At 34.2% G+C, this 16184-nt stretch overlaps 1 protein-coding gene across 1 annotated transcript; it reads left to right on the plus strand.

Annotated features, from left to right (window-relative positions):
* The first annotated feature begins 624 nt into the window (after positions 1-624).
* Positions 625-3501, plus strand: LOC18586768 (trihelix transcription factor PTL-like). The gene is made up of 2 exons (XM_018128705.2): positions 625-1206; positions 2035-3501. Exons 1-2 carry the CDS (start codon positions 746-748, stop codon positions 3266-3268), a joined length of 1695 nt encoding a protein of 564 aa, XP_017984194.2. The 5' UTR covers positions 625-745; the 3' UTR covers positions 3269-3501.
* The last annotated feature ends 12683 nt before the right edge of the window (positions 3502-16184 follow it).

Here is a 16184-nt window from a genome sequence, read left to right on the forward strand (position 1 = left end):
AATATTTTTGGAACCATATCATATTATTTTCGAAAATAATTTCAAGCATGTAAGCAACATTTAATTTAAATTCACAAAATGCACAAATTGGAAACAAAAGAAGATGCTCTTGTAACATTATCCTTTCTGAGAAAACAGTTACATACAAGCAATGGTTCGATTTTTATCCATAGCTCCTCTTTCCATGGATTTTGCAGTATAACTTTAATTAATCATCATTCAGACGTATGTAATGAAATTTACGATTCTTATGGCCAAAACCCCGAGCATCGAAAAGAAGAGAGGCACTGGAAAAGTAAAAGCTCAGACATCTAAAAATCCAGCAGAGAGCAACAAGCCATGAGGAGGAGTACTAACTTGTTAGCCAGCCAGAGGGGAAAGAGCTGGAGGCTCCCACCACATGGTCGGTCAAAAGACAAAGCGCAAGCCACTGCACCACGCGTCATTTGATCAGTTTCTGGGCCTCGTATTACCATCCTCGTGTAATGCTTCGACATTTGGCGTCATTTGATTGGGTTTCATTTTACGTATACTTTCCATTACAAGAGAGAGAGAGAGAGAGAGAGAGAGAGAGAGAGAGGGAGAGTGATGAAAGGGTGATGAAAGTTGCGGTAGACTCGGATCCTGTCTCCCATGAAAAAGGTCCAAAGAAAGTCCTCTAATCTCACAAACATTTTGACTCTCTTTCTCTCTCTCTCTCTCATCCTATTAAGTATTCAGTATCCAGTCCAAACAAAAAAACCTAATGGAAATGGGCGATCAGTACGGCCTGCCTGATCTCCGGCAATTTCTAGCCAGGGGGACTCATTTTCCGGACACCCCACAACCCTCTGAACCCTGCTTTACTCACACTCATAGAAACATGGCTCCATTAGCTCCATACCATGAAGCCTTCATGGTGAGCAATGGGATGGCAGTGCCTAGCAGCTTGATTAGGTTTGGCCATGATCATTTCGCAGGTGCTTCTGCCACCACTACTGCTATTGCTGCTTCAGCTTCTTCGGCTGCTGCTTCCGGTCCTTGCGCAGCACTGTTTGGAGTTGAGATGGAGAGCAGTGGGATTGGATGGAGTCTGGGAAATATTGAAGGTGGAAACAGCCGGTGGCCCAGGCAAGAGACTCTCACTCTGCTTGACATCAGATCTAGACTTGATTCCAAGTTCAAAGAGGCTAATCAGAAAGGACCCTTGTGGGATGAAGTCTCTAGGTATATATTTAATCATCTGATACATATTGCACTAAAACCCACTTGAGTTTTTATTTGTTCTTCCTTTCTTTTCACTTGGATTTCCATTTCCATTTCCATTTTGCTGGTCTCAAATTTGTGTTATGCTTAATTGAGAAACCCTATTTGGCTTTGCATAGTGAAACCAGGTTGTCTTTCTATTTATATGAAAAGTCACAAGCTTTTTTCAATCGACTGATGTCTTGCTTTAGCTGGGTTTTCTTTCTGCTTGAAAGCAACAGGCCCTCTGATTAAACTCAGAGATCCAGGTGTTCTTTTTCTTAAAAAAATAGTTTTCATAATTTAAACTAGATTGTCTTGTTTTGCAAAATGGTTGAGTTTGATCCCTGGTATTCCTTTGACTGGATTCCTAAGATGAACTGACTTCCACTTCAACAAAATCTTACCAAAACCAATCTTCTTTTTGTACTTCAAACTCCCTCTTGCTCAATCAGGGTAATAGACATCTAGTTTATTAACAAAAATATAAGATATTTAAACCTGCAACGTGCTTGAACTTTAAATTAATAATATGTCCATACAGGAATGTTTTGAATATTTTAATCCCTGTTAATTTAAAAGATTAATACTTACCAAAGAAAGTAAAGACATAATAACATCCATAAGCTACTGTTGGAGGAATGTTGGGGGATATTAATTCTTTAATAAATAGTGTTTGGTCATCTTTCATTTTTTAATTTCATTTCGGAGGATAAGGTGAAACTATCCTAAAACTAGGGTTATTCTTCAATATCATTCTTCTTTTTTCCTTTAAATGTTTTGGTTTCTTTTTGTTCTCTATTGATTTAGAATCATGGCCGAGGAACATGGGTACCAGAGAAGTGGGAAGAAATGTAGAGAGAAGTTTGAGAACCTGTACAAATACTACAAGAAAACTAAGGAAGGTAAAGCTGGAAGACAAGACGGAAAGAATTACAGATTCTTCCGCCAACTTGAAGCCCTTTATGGAGAAACAAGCAATCAGAGTTCACTCTTGGAAACCAACCTTGCCCAAAGGACTCTTCTTTGCCAAACTCCAAACAACACAATGAACCAAGAAAATCAAGAATTCTTGCAAGAGCAGAAGCTGAGTGAGAGCCTTACTTTCTCCAACGCTTCTGAATTTGAGACTTCATCGTCGGAAAACAATGATGACGACCTTTCAGCCATTGCTTTTATGATGAAACAGTCCATGGTGGAAAAGCAGAAGAGTATCAATGAGAGTGGAAGCAGTTCAAGGGTTAAGAAGGGCTGGAAAACAAAGGTTAAGGATTTTGTGGAGTCACAGATGAAGAAGTTAATTGATTCACAAGATATGTGGATGGAGAGAATGTTGAAGGCCATTGATGATAAAGAGCGAGAGAGAGTGTCGAAAGAGGAAGAATGGAGGAGACAAGAGGCTGCTCGGTTTGACAAGGAACACGAATTCTGGGCCAAGGAGAGATCTTGGGTTGAAGCACGCGATGCTGCACTACTGGATGTTTTGAAGAAGTTTACAGCTGGGAAAGGACTAGAAGTTTCATCCTCAGCTGAAGCGCCTGTGATTACTGAAACGCATAGCCACAACAAAAACCAGCAGGATGCGATTAACACAAACAGATGGACTGAACATGAAGTCTCAAGCTTGATACAGCTTCGAAAAAGCTTCGAGTCAAGATTCCAGGATGCTGGGTATTCTAAGGAAAGCCTGTGGGAAGAAATAGAAGCAAAAATGGTGGGTTTGGGGTATGAACGTGACGCAGTTGAGTGTAAAGAGAAGTGGGACAATATGCAGATGTACTTCAACATGACAACAGAGTGTTACAAGAAGCGCAAAGAGGATTTCAGGAGCAGTAATTATTTTCAGCTGCTTGACTCCTGTGATGGTCAAGAAAACAATACTAATACTGTCAAACAAAGGGATTCACCTTCAAATTCCTATGTGGGCACTCATCAACAGCTCCAAGACACTAATTCCTTTCAAATTGCTGTACACCAAGGAGATCAGCGCTTATGGGACAGGTATGGATTGAAGCTGGGTAAGGGAAAGAATCAGCAAATTTAGTTGTCTTTGTTTATAGCTAGTAGCCAGTAGCTGGTAGTAGTACTGCTACTGAAACAGCTTTAACTATTGGTGAGGAGGTGATGAGGGATTTTCACTTGTTTTATCTGTGTAACAAATTTAAAGCACTGACTACTGAGAACTATTATTAGTAGGAAATTAGTGCTTAAAATGTCAGGAAAATTAAGCTTGGTTAATAGTACTATTGATTTGGACCTAGGAGTCAATGACATCAATTCAGAGGGTTTAATTTAACTAAAACAAATGAAAGAGGGACCATTAATTTATTCGTACCTGGCTATGTATCCTTGGTTCCAACGCTTCTGTTTTTTTTTTCTTTTCTTTAATAATTGTTTTTCCCGCAACCAGAGTACTTTTTATCAGAATCCTACTGTTGCTTTCATGAAGGCACTTGGAATTTCGTATTTTCTTTGTATTCATTTATAATGCTTATATTAATTAATAATAATAATAATAATAATAATAGAACTATTACTTTTTGGTCCAAAATTTTATTTCTTTTTGCTGACCTTTTTATTTTATTTAAATTAATTTAAAACATTTTCATTCATGGTATACTCTGTCCATTTCTTTTTGTGCTGCATTTTTTCGTTTAGAATGTCTCAGAAAGAATGTGGTTCTTTCCCGTTTGAAGCGTCTAATACTCTTATACTTTTTATTTGTTGCAAATTAATTTCTCAAGAATTATTTTTTTAACATTAACATTATTGTAAAAAGTAAAACAAAATACACAGAAGAGAAAGCTTTTTCCTTTGTTCTTAAATTATGTACCTGAAACATAATAAATAGGACAAACTAAATATTTTAACATACCATTTGACCAAAGTCCTAAAACTTCTTGGGACTTCTTCCTTGCCATTGAAACAAGTCCTCATCCACCTTTCCTTTTCTTTCTTAAAATTCTATCCATGTACAAAAAATGTAGAACATAGATGTGGTAATAAGTAAGTAAACAATTGCAAATTTTATATGCCAAGTCTTACATAAAATGACTTGTTTTCCTTACTTCTCTTTTTGTTGCTTCAGAACGAGCAAAACTTATGGATAACAATATAAAAATCAACGAGGGACTACCATTTTCTATGCAGTGTGTAACTAATGCATATCTATGGAGTTATATACCATTTTTTATGATGGAAAACAGAAATTTTATATTTTCTCACCCTCGGATGAACACTGATTTGATTAGTTGATACATATTGAGTCCTAGAAATGATCAAGTCCTTTCAATATTTGTGAGGTATGAAATGGTTCTATGATCAATTGCTTTTAGTCTTCGTCCTCTTTAGTTAAGAAATGAAGGATGCAAAATTATTTTCCTGGATACGTAAATGCATTTCTACTATCCCCTCTAAACAATTGTTAAGCTCCCTTCGGTAATGGTCAAGTAACTAATGCAGCCTGCTTGAAATCTGGGCGGTGGCCACTGGCCTCCAAAACCCAGTTTCCTGTGTTGACACCTAAGTGATTTCAATGTGCAAGATAATTTATCTCATAATAAGTGATTTTGGGTTCATAATATATATATATATATATCACCGGTGAGTTCCCTTGCTGCTACCTGGTGAGAAAGATACTAATTCCTAATATCTGCACCTTAACTTGAAATTATAATAATTTATCTATCTTTTAAGTTTTTTTAAAAAGACACATATTCCAACACACACACACGCATGCCCCCTCTCTCTCACACATATAAAATGCCGTACTTGATTCGCTCTGGGACATTAATCCACTTTGTTGCTATATAGTCAATGAAGGCAAGGAAATTCTGCCAAGTCCCGTACAGCTTTTTTTTTTTTGGCATCCCAGCAAATAATACATCCATCATCACATATCGCATTCGCACTTTATATGTGGTCAAATCTTTGCAAGGGCCAGCTGTAGTATATTTGTAATAATATATATCTTGAAAGGAAAGCGATGGAAAGAGCAAACTTCCCATTTGACAAATCCAAAATTATATTTGACTGTGAAGTACATAATAAACAGACGTCGTCACAGGGTTTCAGTAAGAGAAACTCAAGTTTCAAACCAGCTGCTTCGACGATTCCTTGTTGAGACTCATTTGTGTGTGTGTGTATATACTCATCGTCTATCCCACCACTGAGAAGGTCATAACTTCAAAGAATCATTAATTAATGTGGTTGATATACATATATAGTTTTTAAAACTATGTAATATCATAACCAGAATTCGGGATTAGAAAAGCCAGTATGCATCCCGTAAAAGCACTCGCAACAACCTGGAGTGGGTAGTCAGAGGAAATCTGTGCCCAATATGATTCAGCAACAATATTAGCTCCAGGTTGGCTGGGGGATCAGCGTCAAGTCAGACGACACCTGATATAGAGGCATCGGACATGACAACACATGCAAAGTTTTATGGAGTCGACGTGTGCCCTGCTATTAATAAAACCTACCAAAGTGTGACGTCCATCAAAATATATAAATAAATAAAACCTACCAATGTGGAGTTGGAGTCCTCTTCAAGGACGAAGAACGAATCTCTCTATAGATATGAAAACACAAGAATTTAGTTGTGGTGAGCATAAAACTTAGTGAATGAATATGGGAGGGGAGACAAGCTAAGTGCATGAGTTTTTAGCATAAACCTTTTTACATTTAAAGTATACGAGTTTAGTTTGTAAACATACCAATTGGATGAAATGCAATGAATGTAAATCCCCTTAAATTTCCAGCATTTGGATTAGAAAACTTGTTAATGCACAACTTGAGTTTAACAAGTAATTTTGAGAAAGGAATTTAAATTGATTTGATGCTCATGCATAAATTAGGTAAGAATAAAGTAATTTGAAAGCTATTGGAATGCAATTTAATGTTTCTAAAACCCTTTGGAAATGTTTTTTGTGAAGTGGATATATAATTACCATTGAAAAACCTTTAAAGATTATTATTTTTGAAAAAGTGGACTGCATATATCGATTCTTAAGGGTGAGGATCAATAATTTTGTGGTAGAATGCCTTATGCCCTCCAAGTATCTATATATACCTAAGAGGTAGGTATCAATAATATATTTTGGGACAAAATGCTTTTGGAATGCATTCTGTATTCTACGTATCGATACTTATTTCATGGGTATCGATACTTGATAGCTCTATGATCAAGAGTTATTTAGTCTTAATTTTGATAAAAATTTAGTTTAGTTCTTGTAGTAATACATAAAAATTAGTAAGTTTTATCTAATTATTTTAAGTTAATTATTTAGGTGAGTCAATCTTATTTTATACTCAAGTTGGTGTTAATGTGCTTAAGATAAGTTGTAATTGATTTATTTGTGCTATTGTAAGTGTTCATTGAAGGAAAACTTTTAATGGAAGAAAGAGAGCAATTTTGAGGTGCAGACTTCCACTACGCATGTCTTGCTATTTTGATTATAACTCTCTCTACAAAACTCCATATGAGATGATTCTTAGACCATTGGACAGTTTAGAGAAAAAGCTATAACTTTAACAGTACCATTTCACTCAGTTAGGCTTCGAAAGTGGTAAAAAATCTTGTCAAAGTTGAAGTACTACAGAAGACCTAGAGCAATTATGATTTCTGTTAATTAAATGGTCAAGGCCATGGCCTTGGAGGAGGGAGGTTGTGGCTCACGTAGTCTGATGAGGAAATCCTAATTAGGATTGACTTCTCTCTTCACCCAACTTGGCTCAACTTCCAAACTCTATAAAAGTAACCTTTTAGAGAACTTTTGGAGGCACAAAACACCAAATTTAGAGCTAAGATTCAAGCAACAAGCATCATTAAAAAAAGGTCTACTTGAAGCTAAAAAGAAATCGAGGGATTTAAGAAGATTTGGAGATCAAGATTGCAACTCTTGGGTTTTTTTTATCTTTTTGTTGTTCTTTTATTTTTTTGGTTTTGGTTTTGATAATTAAACTTAAATTGATGATAATGTGTGACTTGATGGGAACTAATTTATTTATCTAAGATTATGATTGAAATCAATATGTAGTATGATCCATTTATCTCTCTTTTGCTTATGTTTGACATTTTAAGTTTTTTATTCTATTCTATTCTTAATGCTTCCAATTGATTGGCTACCAATTAGATTGATCTGGAAACCTAAGTTAAACATTGACGAAGGAGATTTAGGTAGATCTTGAATAAAATAGCGTATGATCAAATACACTTAGTTGATTAGGTGGCTTGATTTACATATAAGGTAGATATACACCTATAAGCCATATGTAATTTGGATTAGAGCACAAACTTAATGAATTTTTATTCAATTTAATTTACATAGACGTATAGTAAGTTAGTTAGGAAAGCTATTTTTATGAGAAACTCGACAGAAACTTGTAAATAATTTTGGATTCTAGGTTAGTACCTTAATCTATTAAACTAAGTTAAGAGAGAGACAATATTCAGATAAAGTATTAAGGGACATCATAATCTTAGGTTTGGTAGTCCATTGATTTTACTAAAGTAATTATGTTGATTAATTTTAGATTAGTTTTAGTTTATTAGTTTTAATTTTTTTTATAATTTTAAAATTAGGTTGTTTAAATGAAATTAAGGTGTTCATTTTAGTAGTTAACATAAGGAATTAATTCAATTCTCCATGGGAACGAGCTCTACTTTCTTCTATATTACTTGTTAAATGATACATGCACTTGCATGAAAAATTAGCAACAAGTTTTTGGCACCATTGTCAGGGAATTAATATTTAATTCTTTCTTGTTAATATTAATACCAAGCATTCTTAATCTTAGTTCAAACTTTTTTTCTTTTTTTTTAATTTTTTAGGTACGTTTGGTCGTTGTATGCAAAGTGCCCAAAATTTGAAAATTATTCATTTTGATCCAGAAATTGAAAAGACTTTTTGAAGACTTCAAAGGAAAAATCAACAAGTTTCTACTCCAAGTAAAACAATGGCTGATCAACAAGCGAAAAAGACCAAGTCTTTGAGGGAATATGTTGTCCCACTGGTACAACGTCTCCACTCTAGTATCCGAAAACCTCATATTCCAACCAACAACTTCGAAATTAAGCCAGTAGTCATTTAGATGATTCAGACTTCTGTTCAGTTTGGGAGTTTGCCTAATGCTGATCCTAATGCTCATTTTGAGAATTTTCTAGAAATTTGTGACATTCAAGGCTAATGGTGTTATTGATGATGCCATAAGATTGAGGCTTCTCTTTTTTCACTGAGAGATAAAGCAAAGAGTTGGTTAAATTTGCTTCCTGTTGGTTCCATTAATACTTGGAATGATTTGGCTAAAAAATTCTTAGTAAAATTCTTTTCGTCGACCTAGACAGCAAAGATGAAGAATGATATCAGTTCTTTCATGCAATTTGATTTTGAATCACTATATGAGGCTTGGGATATTTAAAAGGGTTAAATAAGTGGCTGAAAATTCAGACTTTTTATAATGGTTTGGTGGGACCTATTAGAATTACCATTGGCTACAATTGGAGGTGCACCTATGAGTAAATCCATTGATGAGGCTTATGATTTGCTTGAAGAGATGGCTTCCAATAACTATCAATGGCCATCTGAAAAATTGGGTATAAGAAAAATTATTGGAGTTCATGAATTAGATGCTATTAATTCTTTGTCTACACAATTAACTTCTCTTACAAAGAAAATTGCTAAATTAATTGCTAATGTTGTTAAGAGCCTTTTTGTGACGTGTGAATTTTGTGGAAAATGACATTCCAATCACAATTGTTCCATATATTTTGAATCTTGTCAATTTGTTGGAAATAAGTAGTAGAACAACAATCCCTATTCCAACACTTATAATCCTAGTTGGAGGAATCATTCGAATTTCTCATGGAGCAACAACCAAGGGTCTTCATCAGCATCTAAGTCAAATTTTCCTCCTAGGTTTCCTCATAGAGCTTCCATGCCAGAGAAAAAGCCTACAATGGAGGATATGTTCATGCCATTCATGACAAATACTGATGTATTCATGACAAAGACTAATGCCTCCATTCAAAGTCAAGTAACATCAATCAAAAATCTTGAGACATAAGTGGGCCAACTTGCTAGTGCTCGAAATAACAGAACTCATGGTACCTTACCAAGTGATATTGAACCCAACCCAAAAAAAAAAGGTAAAGAACATTGTAAGGCAATCACTCTTCACAATGGAAAAGAGGTAAGTGGTAAAGATTTAAATTCTGATATTTCAATTCAATCTAATGTCACAACCTAATTCCCTAGCCATGACCGATGCAAGGGCCCAATAAGCATAGCCCACCAGGCCCAAGCAAGCCTCTCTTTCTTTAAGATCTAATACTTGTAATTTCTAATGAATGTTTTTTTCAAAATTAAACCATGAGAACCAAGTATATATATATGTGTGTGTGTATAACGTTCCCAAAATAGGGTTGTCATTCGTCAACCCTAAACGACATGGTTAATCAATCAACATACAGAGTGCACAACAATCTCATAATTTACATTTAAATAACTATATACATATGCAAGAGACCTTGACCATCAGTAGAGTGACTCTGGATGTGGGTGTCGCTACAGGATGCCAAGGTACCTACTAAATGGTGAATACAAATAGACACTTCAATCTAGATCCCACTATCTCCGAATCTAAAAACATGAAGTTAAAAAGAGTGAGTATAAATCTAGTGAGTGAACATAGGAAAGGAACAAGCAAACGATACGGAGAGTTTTTTGAAAACATGATGTACTCGTTTAAAAACAATGTAAATTTGTATATTATGAACAAAACTTGATGCCGTGCTGTTTTTTAACTCATTTTAAAACATTTAGGAAGTTCAACTTTCAACATTAAATGCAATCAAATAATATTTTCTCTAACATTTCTATGGTATGTGTAAACATGTATACAACCACTTGTCATTAGCTCATGTGCACTCCTACACCGCACATAGCTGGAATCATCACCCATCAGTCATCAGCTCATGTGCACTCCCACACCGCACATAGCTAGAATTACTCATCATCACCGGCATGTGCACTCTCACACCGCACACGCGCGGTTACAATTATCATTCAACATTACATTTCAAAGCATGGCACATGTAACAACATGTAACAATAATCTTTGCATAACAATACATCACATGCCACAAATCAATTGGCAATTCAACATAATATTTCAAATACGTAATTCATCACATTATATGTATCGCATAATATAGGAACACATGAGCTAATCACATTGCACAATTTCACAACGTAAAGACATTTCATCAAGGGCTTGTTCCCAGGCACATTTTAAAGCAGAGACAAATAAAGTTTTCAAATGATTCATTCAAACGCTTGTGCATTTATCCCAAAACATTTTTAAATGCAAGTTCGCTCACCTTAATGATGCCACCTAACAAAATCTTAATCTAGGTAGTCTTGAAATACTATCAAAACCTATAATTGCTAATAAACAATAATCACTTCAAATATATCATAAATTCAAACTTAATAATTCTAATAAGCATACACTTGATAAACTACATTCTAGCCTAATTTTTAACCTAGAATTTTAGTCTAATTCTCAAACCCATCATATCAACTATTCCAATTTAAAGGTTCTTTACCTTGGTGAGCTTGGAGGCATAAAGATCAATAAAAACCTAATATTTTCAAGAAAAAGAATTTTAAGAAATTAGGAAATAAAATCTGAAAATATAACCCATAAATTCATAAATTTCAAGAGTAGAAAATATATACCTTTTGGCCTTAAAACTGGAGATTTGAAGTTGACAATTCAAGTGCTAGTGATGGTGGAGTAGAAATAGAAAATAAAGGAAAGAAAGAGAGATTTTTCCTTCTCTCTCCTACAATTTAGTTGTGCTAGAAAATGGAGTTAGAAGCTGCAAGTTTGGTGCCCAAGAAGTTAGGAGAAGAAAGAAGTAAGAAAAGAAAAGAAAGGAAGGAAAAGAAAATGGAAAAAGCTTGATTTTTATGGTGGAGGATGAAAATGGCGTTGGGAGGAGAAGAAGAAGGAAGATAATGCCTTGGACATGATGGCCAACCATGGGATAAGGATGAAGGGTCAAAGCTTTCGAAAGCTTTGACCAAACAAATGGCAAAATTACCATTTTGCCCTCCAAGGTTTTCACCCTTTTTTATTAAGTCCTCCCACAATCTTTTAATTCCAATTTCTTCCTATTTTTCTTCCTAAACACATGTACCAATAAAATATCAAGTTTATAGTTCAACACGGTATCACTATAATATTTAAATATTTACTTACCTCGCACTAGCTTTATTTAATAAAGACACGCGGGCCTCATTAACGTCATTTTTCTCTGAAATTTCCTTGTTCTTCTTCTCCCCCACTTAGATTGACCATATACTTCTTCTTCATGGAAAATTTTGACACTGAATAAAATATTATTTTATTCTAAAATTTTTCACGTGTCTCCTTGGCACCTAAAATGTCTTATTATGCCCTGATTCACTTTCAAATCACTTTTTATCTTGCTAATTCATCCTCAATAAAAATATTATTATTCAATTGTTATTTCTTCGCATGCGAAATATTTTCTCCAAACTATTCTGTTCACCTTTCATCACTTTTAAACATTCAAATTAACCACAATTGGCATCTGATAAGCTTTAGTAGCCACCATATCAAAGTACGGGTATTACATCTAATGAGAAAGAAATTAAAAAAGATGCTAAAAAAGAAATTATGGTTGAATAATGTACTAAAAGTTCAAAAGACGAAAGATCACAATTAAACTCTGCTCCCACACCTCCACCACCTTTTCCTCAAAAATTTCAGAAAGAAAAACTTGACAAACAATTCTAGAGATTTATTGATGTGTTTAAAAAGTTATATATTAATATTCCTTTTGCTGAAAATGCCTAGATATGTTAAATTTTTAAAAGACATCCTATCTAAAAAAAGGAAATTAGGTGGGTTTGAAACGTTGCCGTTATTGAAGAGTGCAGCACCACTATTCAGAATAAGCTTCCCCAAAAGCTTAAAGATCCAAGTAGTTTTACTATTCCTTGTACTATTGGTGTTATTTGTTTTGCTAAAACATTAAGTGATTTGGGTGCATGTGTACATTTAATGCTGCTTTCTGTTTATAAAAAGTTGGGTTTGGAAGAGATTAAGCCAACTTTTGTGACTTTGCAATTTCTTGACTGATCCATCATCTATCCTTGTGGTAATATGGAAGATGTTTTGGTGAAAGTTAGTAAGTTTATTTTTTCAGTTGATTCTGTTATACTTGACACGGAAGAAGATTGTGAAATACCGATCATTCTTGGGAGACCGTTCTTGAGAACTACTTAAGCTCCAATTGATGTTGAAAGAGGTAAGCTTACCTTAAGGGTTGAAAATCAAAAGCTAACATTTAATATTTTTAGAGCTTTAAAATTTTTCGATCAATATGATGAGTGTTTTTTAATTAATGTCATGGGTAACATTACTAATAATGTGTTTATTGAGAGTCATTATGATGATCCACTATAAGCATTTTTGATTTCTTCATGTGATATTATTGATGACAAAGTTCTTGAATATGCTAACCATTTGGATGCTCCATCACGTCTCCCAAAATCACAATTTGAGTTTTGGACTTATCAATTACAACTTCATGAATCAAGCCTTCCATTGAAGAACCTCCTGCACATGAGCTCAAACCACTACCTAACCATTTAAGATATGCCTTTTTGGAAAATTTTTCTACACTGCCAGTAATTGTTTCTTCTTCTCTTTCTAATGAATAAGAAAATAAACTCCTTCGTGTTTTAAGAGAATACCATAAAGTAATTGGGTTGACCATTACAGACATCAAAAGAATTAGTCCATCAATTTGCATGAACAAAATTTTTTTAGAAGTGAATCACAAAGCAACCATTGAGCTTTAATGAAGGTTGAATTCGATCATGAAAGAGGTGGTAAAGAAAGAAATTATCAAGTGGTTAGATGCAGGTATTATCTGTCTTATTTTTTGATAGGTCATGGGTAAGTCTTGTCTAATGTATCCTAAAGAAATGAGATATGACTATAGTTTTTAATAAAAAAAAATGAGCTCATTTCCACTAAAACTATGATTGGATGGAAAGTATGTATGAACTATAGAAAATTGAACAACGCTATTAGAAAATATCACTTCCCATTCCCTTTTATTGATCAAATGCTTGATAGATTTGCAGGTATGGATTTTTATTGCTTTTCGATGATTATTCTGGTTATAATCAAATTGCCATTGCTCTTGAAGACAAAGAAAAAACCACCTTTACCTGTCCTTGTAGAACTTTTGCTTTTCGTAAAATGCCTTTTGGACTCTGCAATACTCTAGCCACTTTTCAAAGACGTATGATGGCAATTTTTTCTGATATGGTTGAAAAGTGTTTGGAAGTATTTAAAGATGATTTTCAGTTTTTGGGGATATTTGTGATGATTATCTATTTAATCTTGCTAGAGTACTTAAGAGAGGTGAAGAAACTAATTTAGTCTTAAATTGGGAAAAATGTCAATTTATGGTGCAAGAAGGCATAGTCTTAGACCATTGAGTCTCTAGTAAAGGTTTAGAAGTAGACAAAGCAAAAATTGAAACAATTGAAAAACTTCCACCTTTCGCCTTTGTTAAAGGCATTCGTAGTTTTTTAGGATATGTTGGACTTTATAGGAGATTCGTTAGTGATTTTTTTAAAATTTCTAAACCCACTTTGTAATTTGTTGGAAAAAGGATACTCCTTTTAATTTTGATAATGCTTGTCATGATGCTTTTGTTGAATTGAAAAAGAAATTAATTTATGCTCTTATTATCACTATTTTGGATTAGAATCTTCCTTTTGAACTTATGTGTGATGCTAGTGATTATGCAGTTGGCATAGTTTTGGACCAACGGAAAGCAAAAAAATTTGCATCTTATTTATTATGCTAGCAGAACATTGAATAAAGCTGAAGCAAATTACACCACAACTGAAAAGGAGTTGCTTACTATTGTTTTTACTTTTGATAAATTTCACTTCTATCTTGTTGGTACTAAAGTGATTGTTTACACTGACCATGCAGTTATTAAATATTTAATCAAGAAGAAGGATGCAAAACCATGCTTGATAAGATGGGTACTTTTGCTTCAAGAATTCAACTTGGAAAGTAAAGATAGGACAAGTACATAAAATCAAGGGTCAGACAATTTATCTAGATTAGAGAATCGAGAACACGTTGGGAATTCAATAGTAATCAATAGGACATTTCCTGATAAACAATTGTTTCATATAGAGAGGAAAAAAAATTTGCCATGGTATGTTTATTTTTGTAAACTATTTAGTGAATAAACTTTTCCCTCCTGTATTTAATTCTCAACAAAAGAAGAAAATCTTGCATGATGTTAAATACTACATGTGGGATAAGATTTTTCTTTACAAGCATTGTGGAGATCAAATCATTAGAAAGTCTGTTCCTAAAGAAGAATTTGAAAATATTCTTCATCATTGCCAGTCAACTGATTATAGAGGACATTATGGGGAAAACGAACTATTGTGAAGGTTCCACAATCAGGTTTTTACTAGCTTTTTCTTTTTGAAGATGCTCCCAATTTTGGTTGAAAGATGTGATAGATGTCAAAATTTGGGCAATATATCGAGGAGACATGAGATGCCTCTCAACAACATCCATAAAGTCAAAATTTTTTATGTGTGGGGAGTTGATTTTATGGGTCCATTCATTCCATCCTTCAATAATGAATACATCATGATTGCTGTTGATTACGTTTCTACATGGGTTGAAGTTGTTGCATTGCCAAGGAATGACTTTAAGGTAATGATACACTTTTTGCAAAAAACATCTTCACATGTTTTGGTACACTTAGGGCCATAATTAGTGATGAAGGATCTTACTTCTGCAGCAAAAATTTCGAGGCACTCTTAGCCCAATATGGTGTTAAATACAAAATAGCAATTACTTATCATCCTTAAATGAGTGGCCAAGCAAAAGTTTGAAATAGAGAAATTAAAAGAATTTTGGAGAGGATTGTTTGTTCTTCTAGAAACGATTGCTCAAAAAAGTTGGATGATGCTTTATGGGCTTATAGGACTGCATATAAAACTCTAATTAGGATGTCTCCTTATAGATTGGTGTTTGGTAAAACTTGTCATCTTCTAGTTGAGCTTGAACACAAGGCATATTAGGCAGTTATAAAGCCGAATTTTGATCTTCAAGCAGTTGGAGAAAATCGACTTTTGTAACTCAATGAGATGGATGAATTTCATCAAGATGCATATGAGAAAGCAAAAATCTACAAGGAGAAGGATGGCATGATTAAAAAATCATAACGAGAAGGTTTGGGCCTGGTTAACATGTTTTCCTATATGATTCTCATTTGAAATTATTTCGTGAAAAGCTAAAGTCTCGTTGGTTTAGACCTTTCGTTGTTACAAAAGTTTATTCTCATGGAGCAGTGAAGGTGGCTGATGATAAATCAAGTGTCAAGGTGAATGGACAATGATTAAAGCATTATTGAGGTGGCAATTTCGATTGTCAAAGGTCCTCAATTATGCTTATCGAAGCAATTTGAGTCAGAGAAAGTTAAGCTGAAGATTATAAATCAAACGCTTATTGGGAGGCAATCTAAGCATTCTAACTCAATTTATTTCTTCTAATTTTTTTGTTTATTTATTTTTATTATTGAAAATTATTAATAATTTAATTTTTTATTTTACAAGTACAATTAAAAAAATTTAGCCCTTAAAACAAAAAAAAAAAAAAACTTACAAAACGAGGGGGTTTAGGCCACAGCTCCCATTAAGGGAGGTTGCGGCCTCCCAAACTTCTTACTACACAGGTCACGGTCCACTAGGCCCCATGTCATGGCCCACCAAAAAAAAAAAAAAAAAAAGAAAGAGGCAATATCAGGGCCGCAACTCACCAAAGCGGAGGTTGCTCTTTAGTGGCTTTAAAACAACGAGGGCCGCAGCCTC

Source organism: Theobroma cacao, chromosome 10, assembly GCF_053813885.1.
Source record: "Theobroma cacao isolate CCN51 chromosome 10, ASM5381388v1, whole genome shotgun sequence".
Lineage (NCBI taxonomy): Eukaryota > Viridiplantae > Streptophyta > Magnoliopsida > Malvales > Malvaceae > Theobroma > Theobroma cacao.

Coding starts and splice junctions, on each gene's coding strand:
- LOC18586768 (XM_018128705.2), top strand. CDS start 746: ATGGAAATGGGCGATCAGTACGGCCTGCCTGATCTCCGGCAATTTCTA. Junction 1,207..2,034: donor TTGTGGGATGAAGTCTCTAG/GTATATATTTAA, acceptor CTATTGATTTAG/AATCATGGCCGAGGAACATG.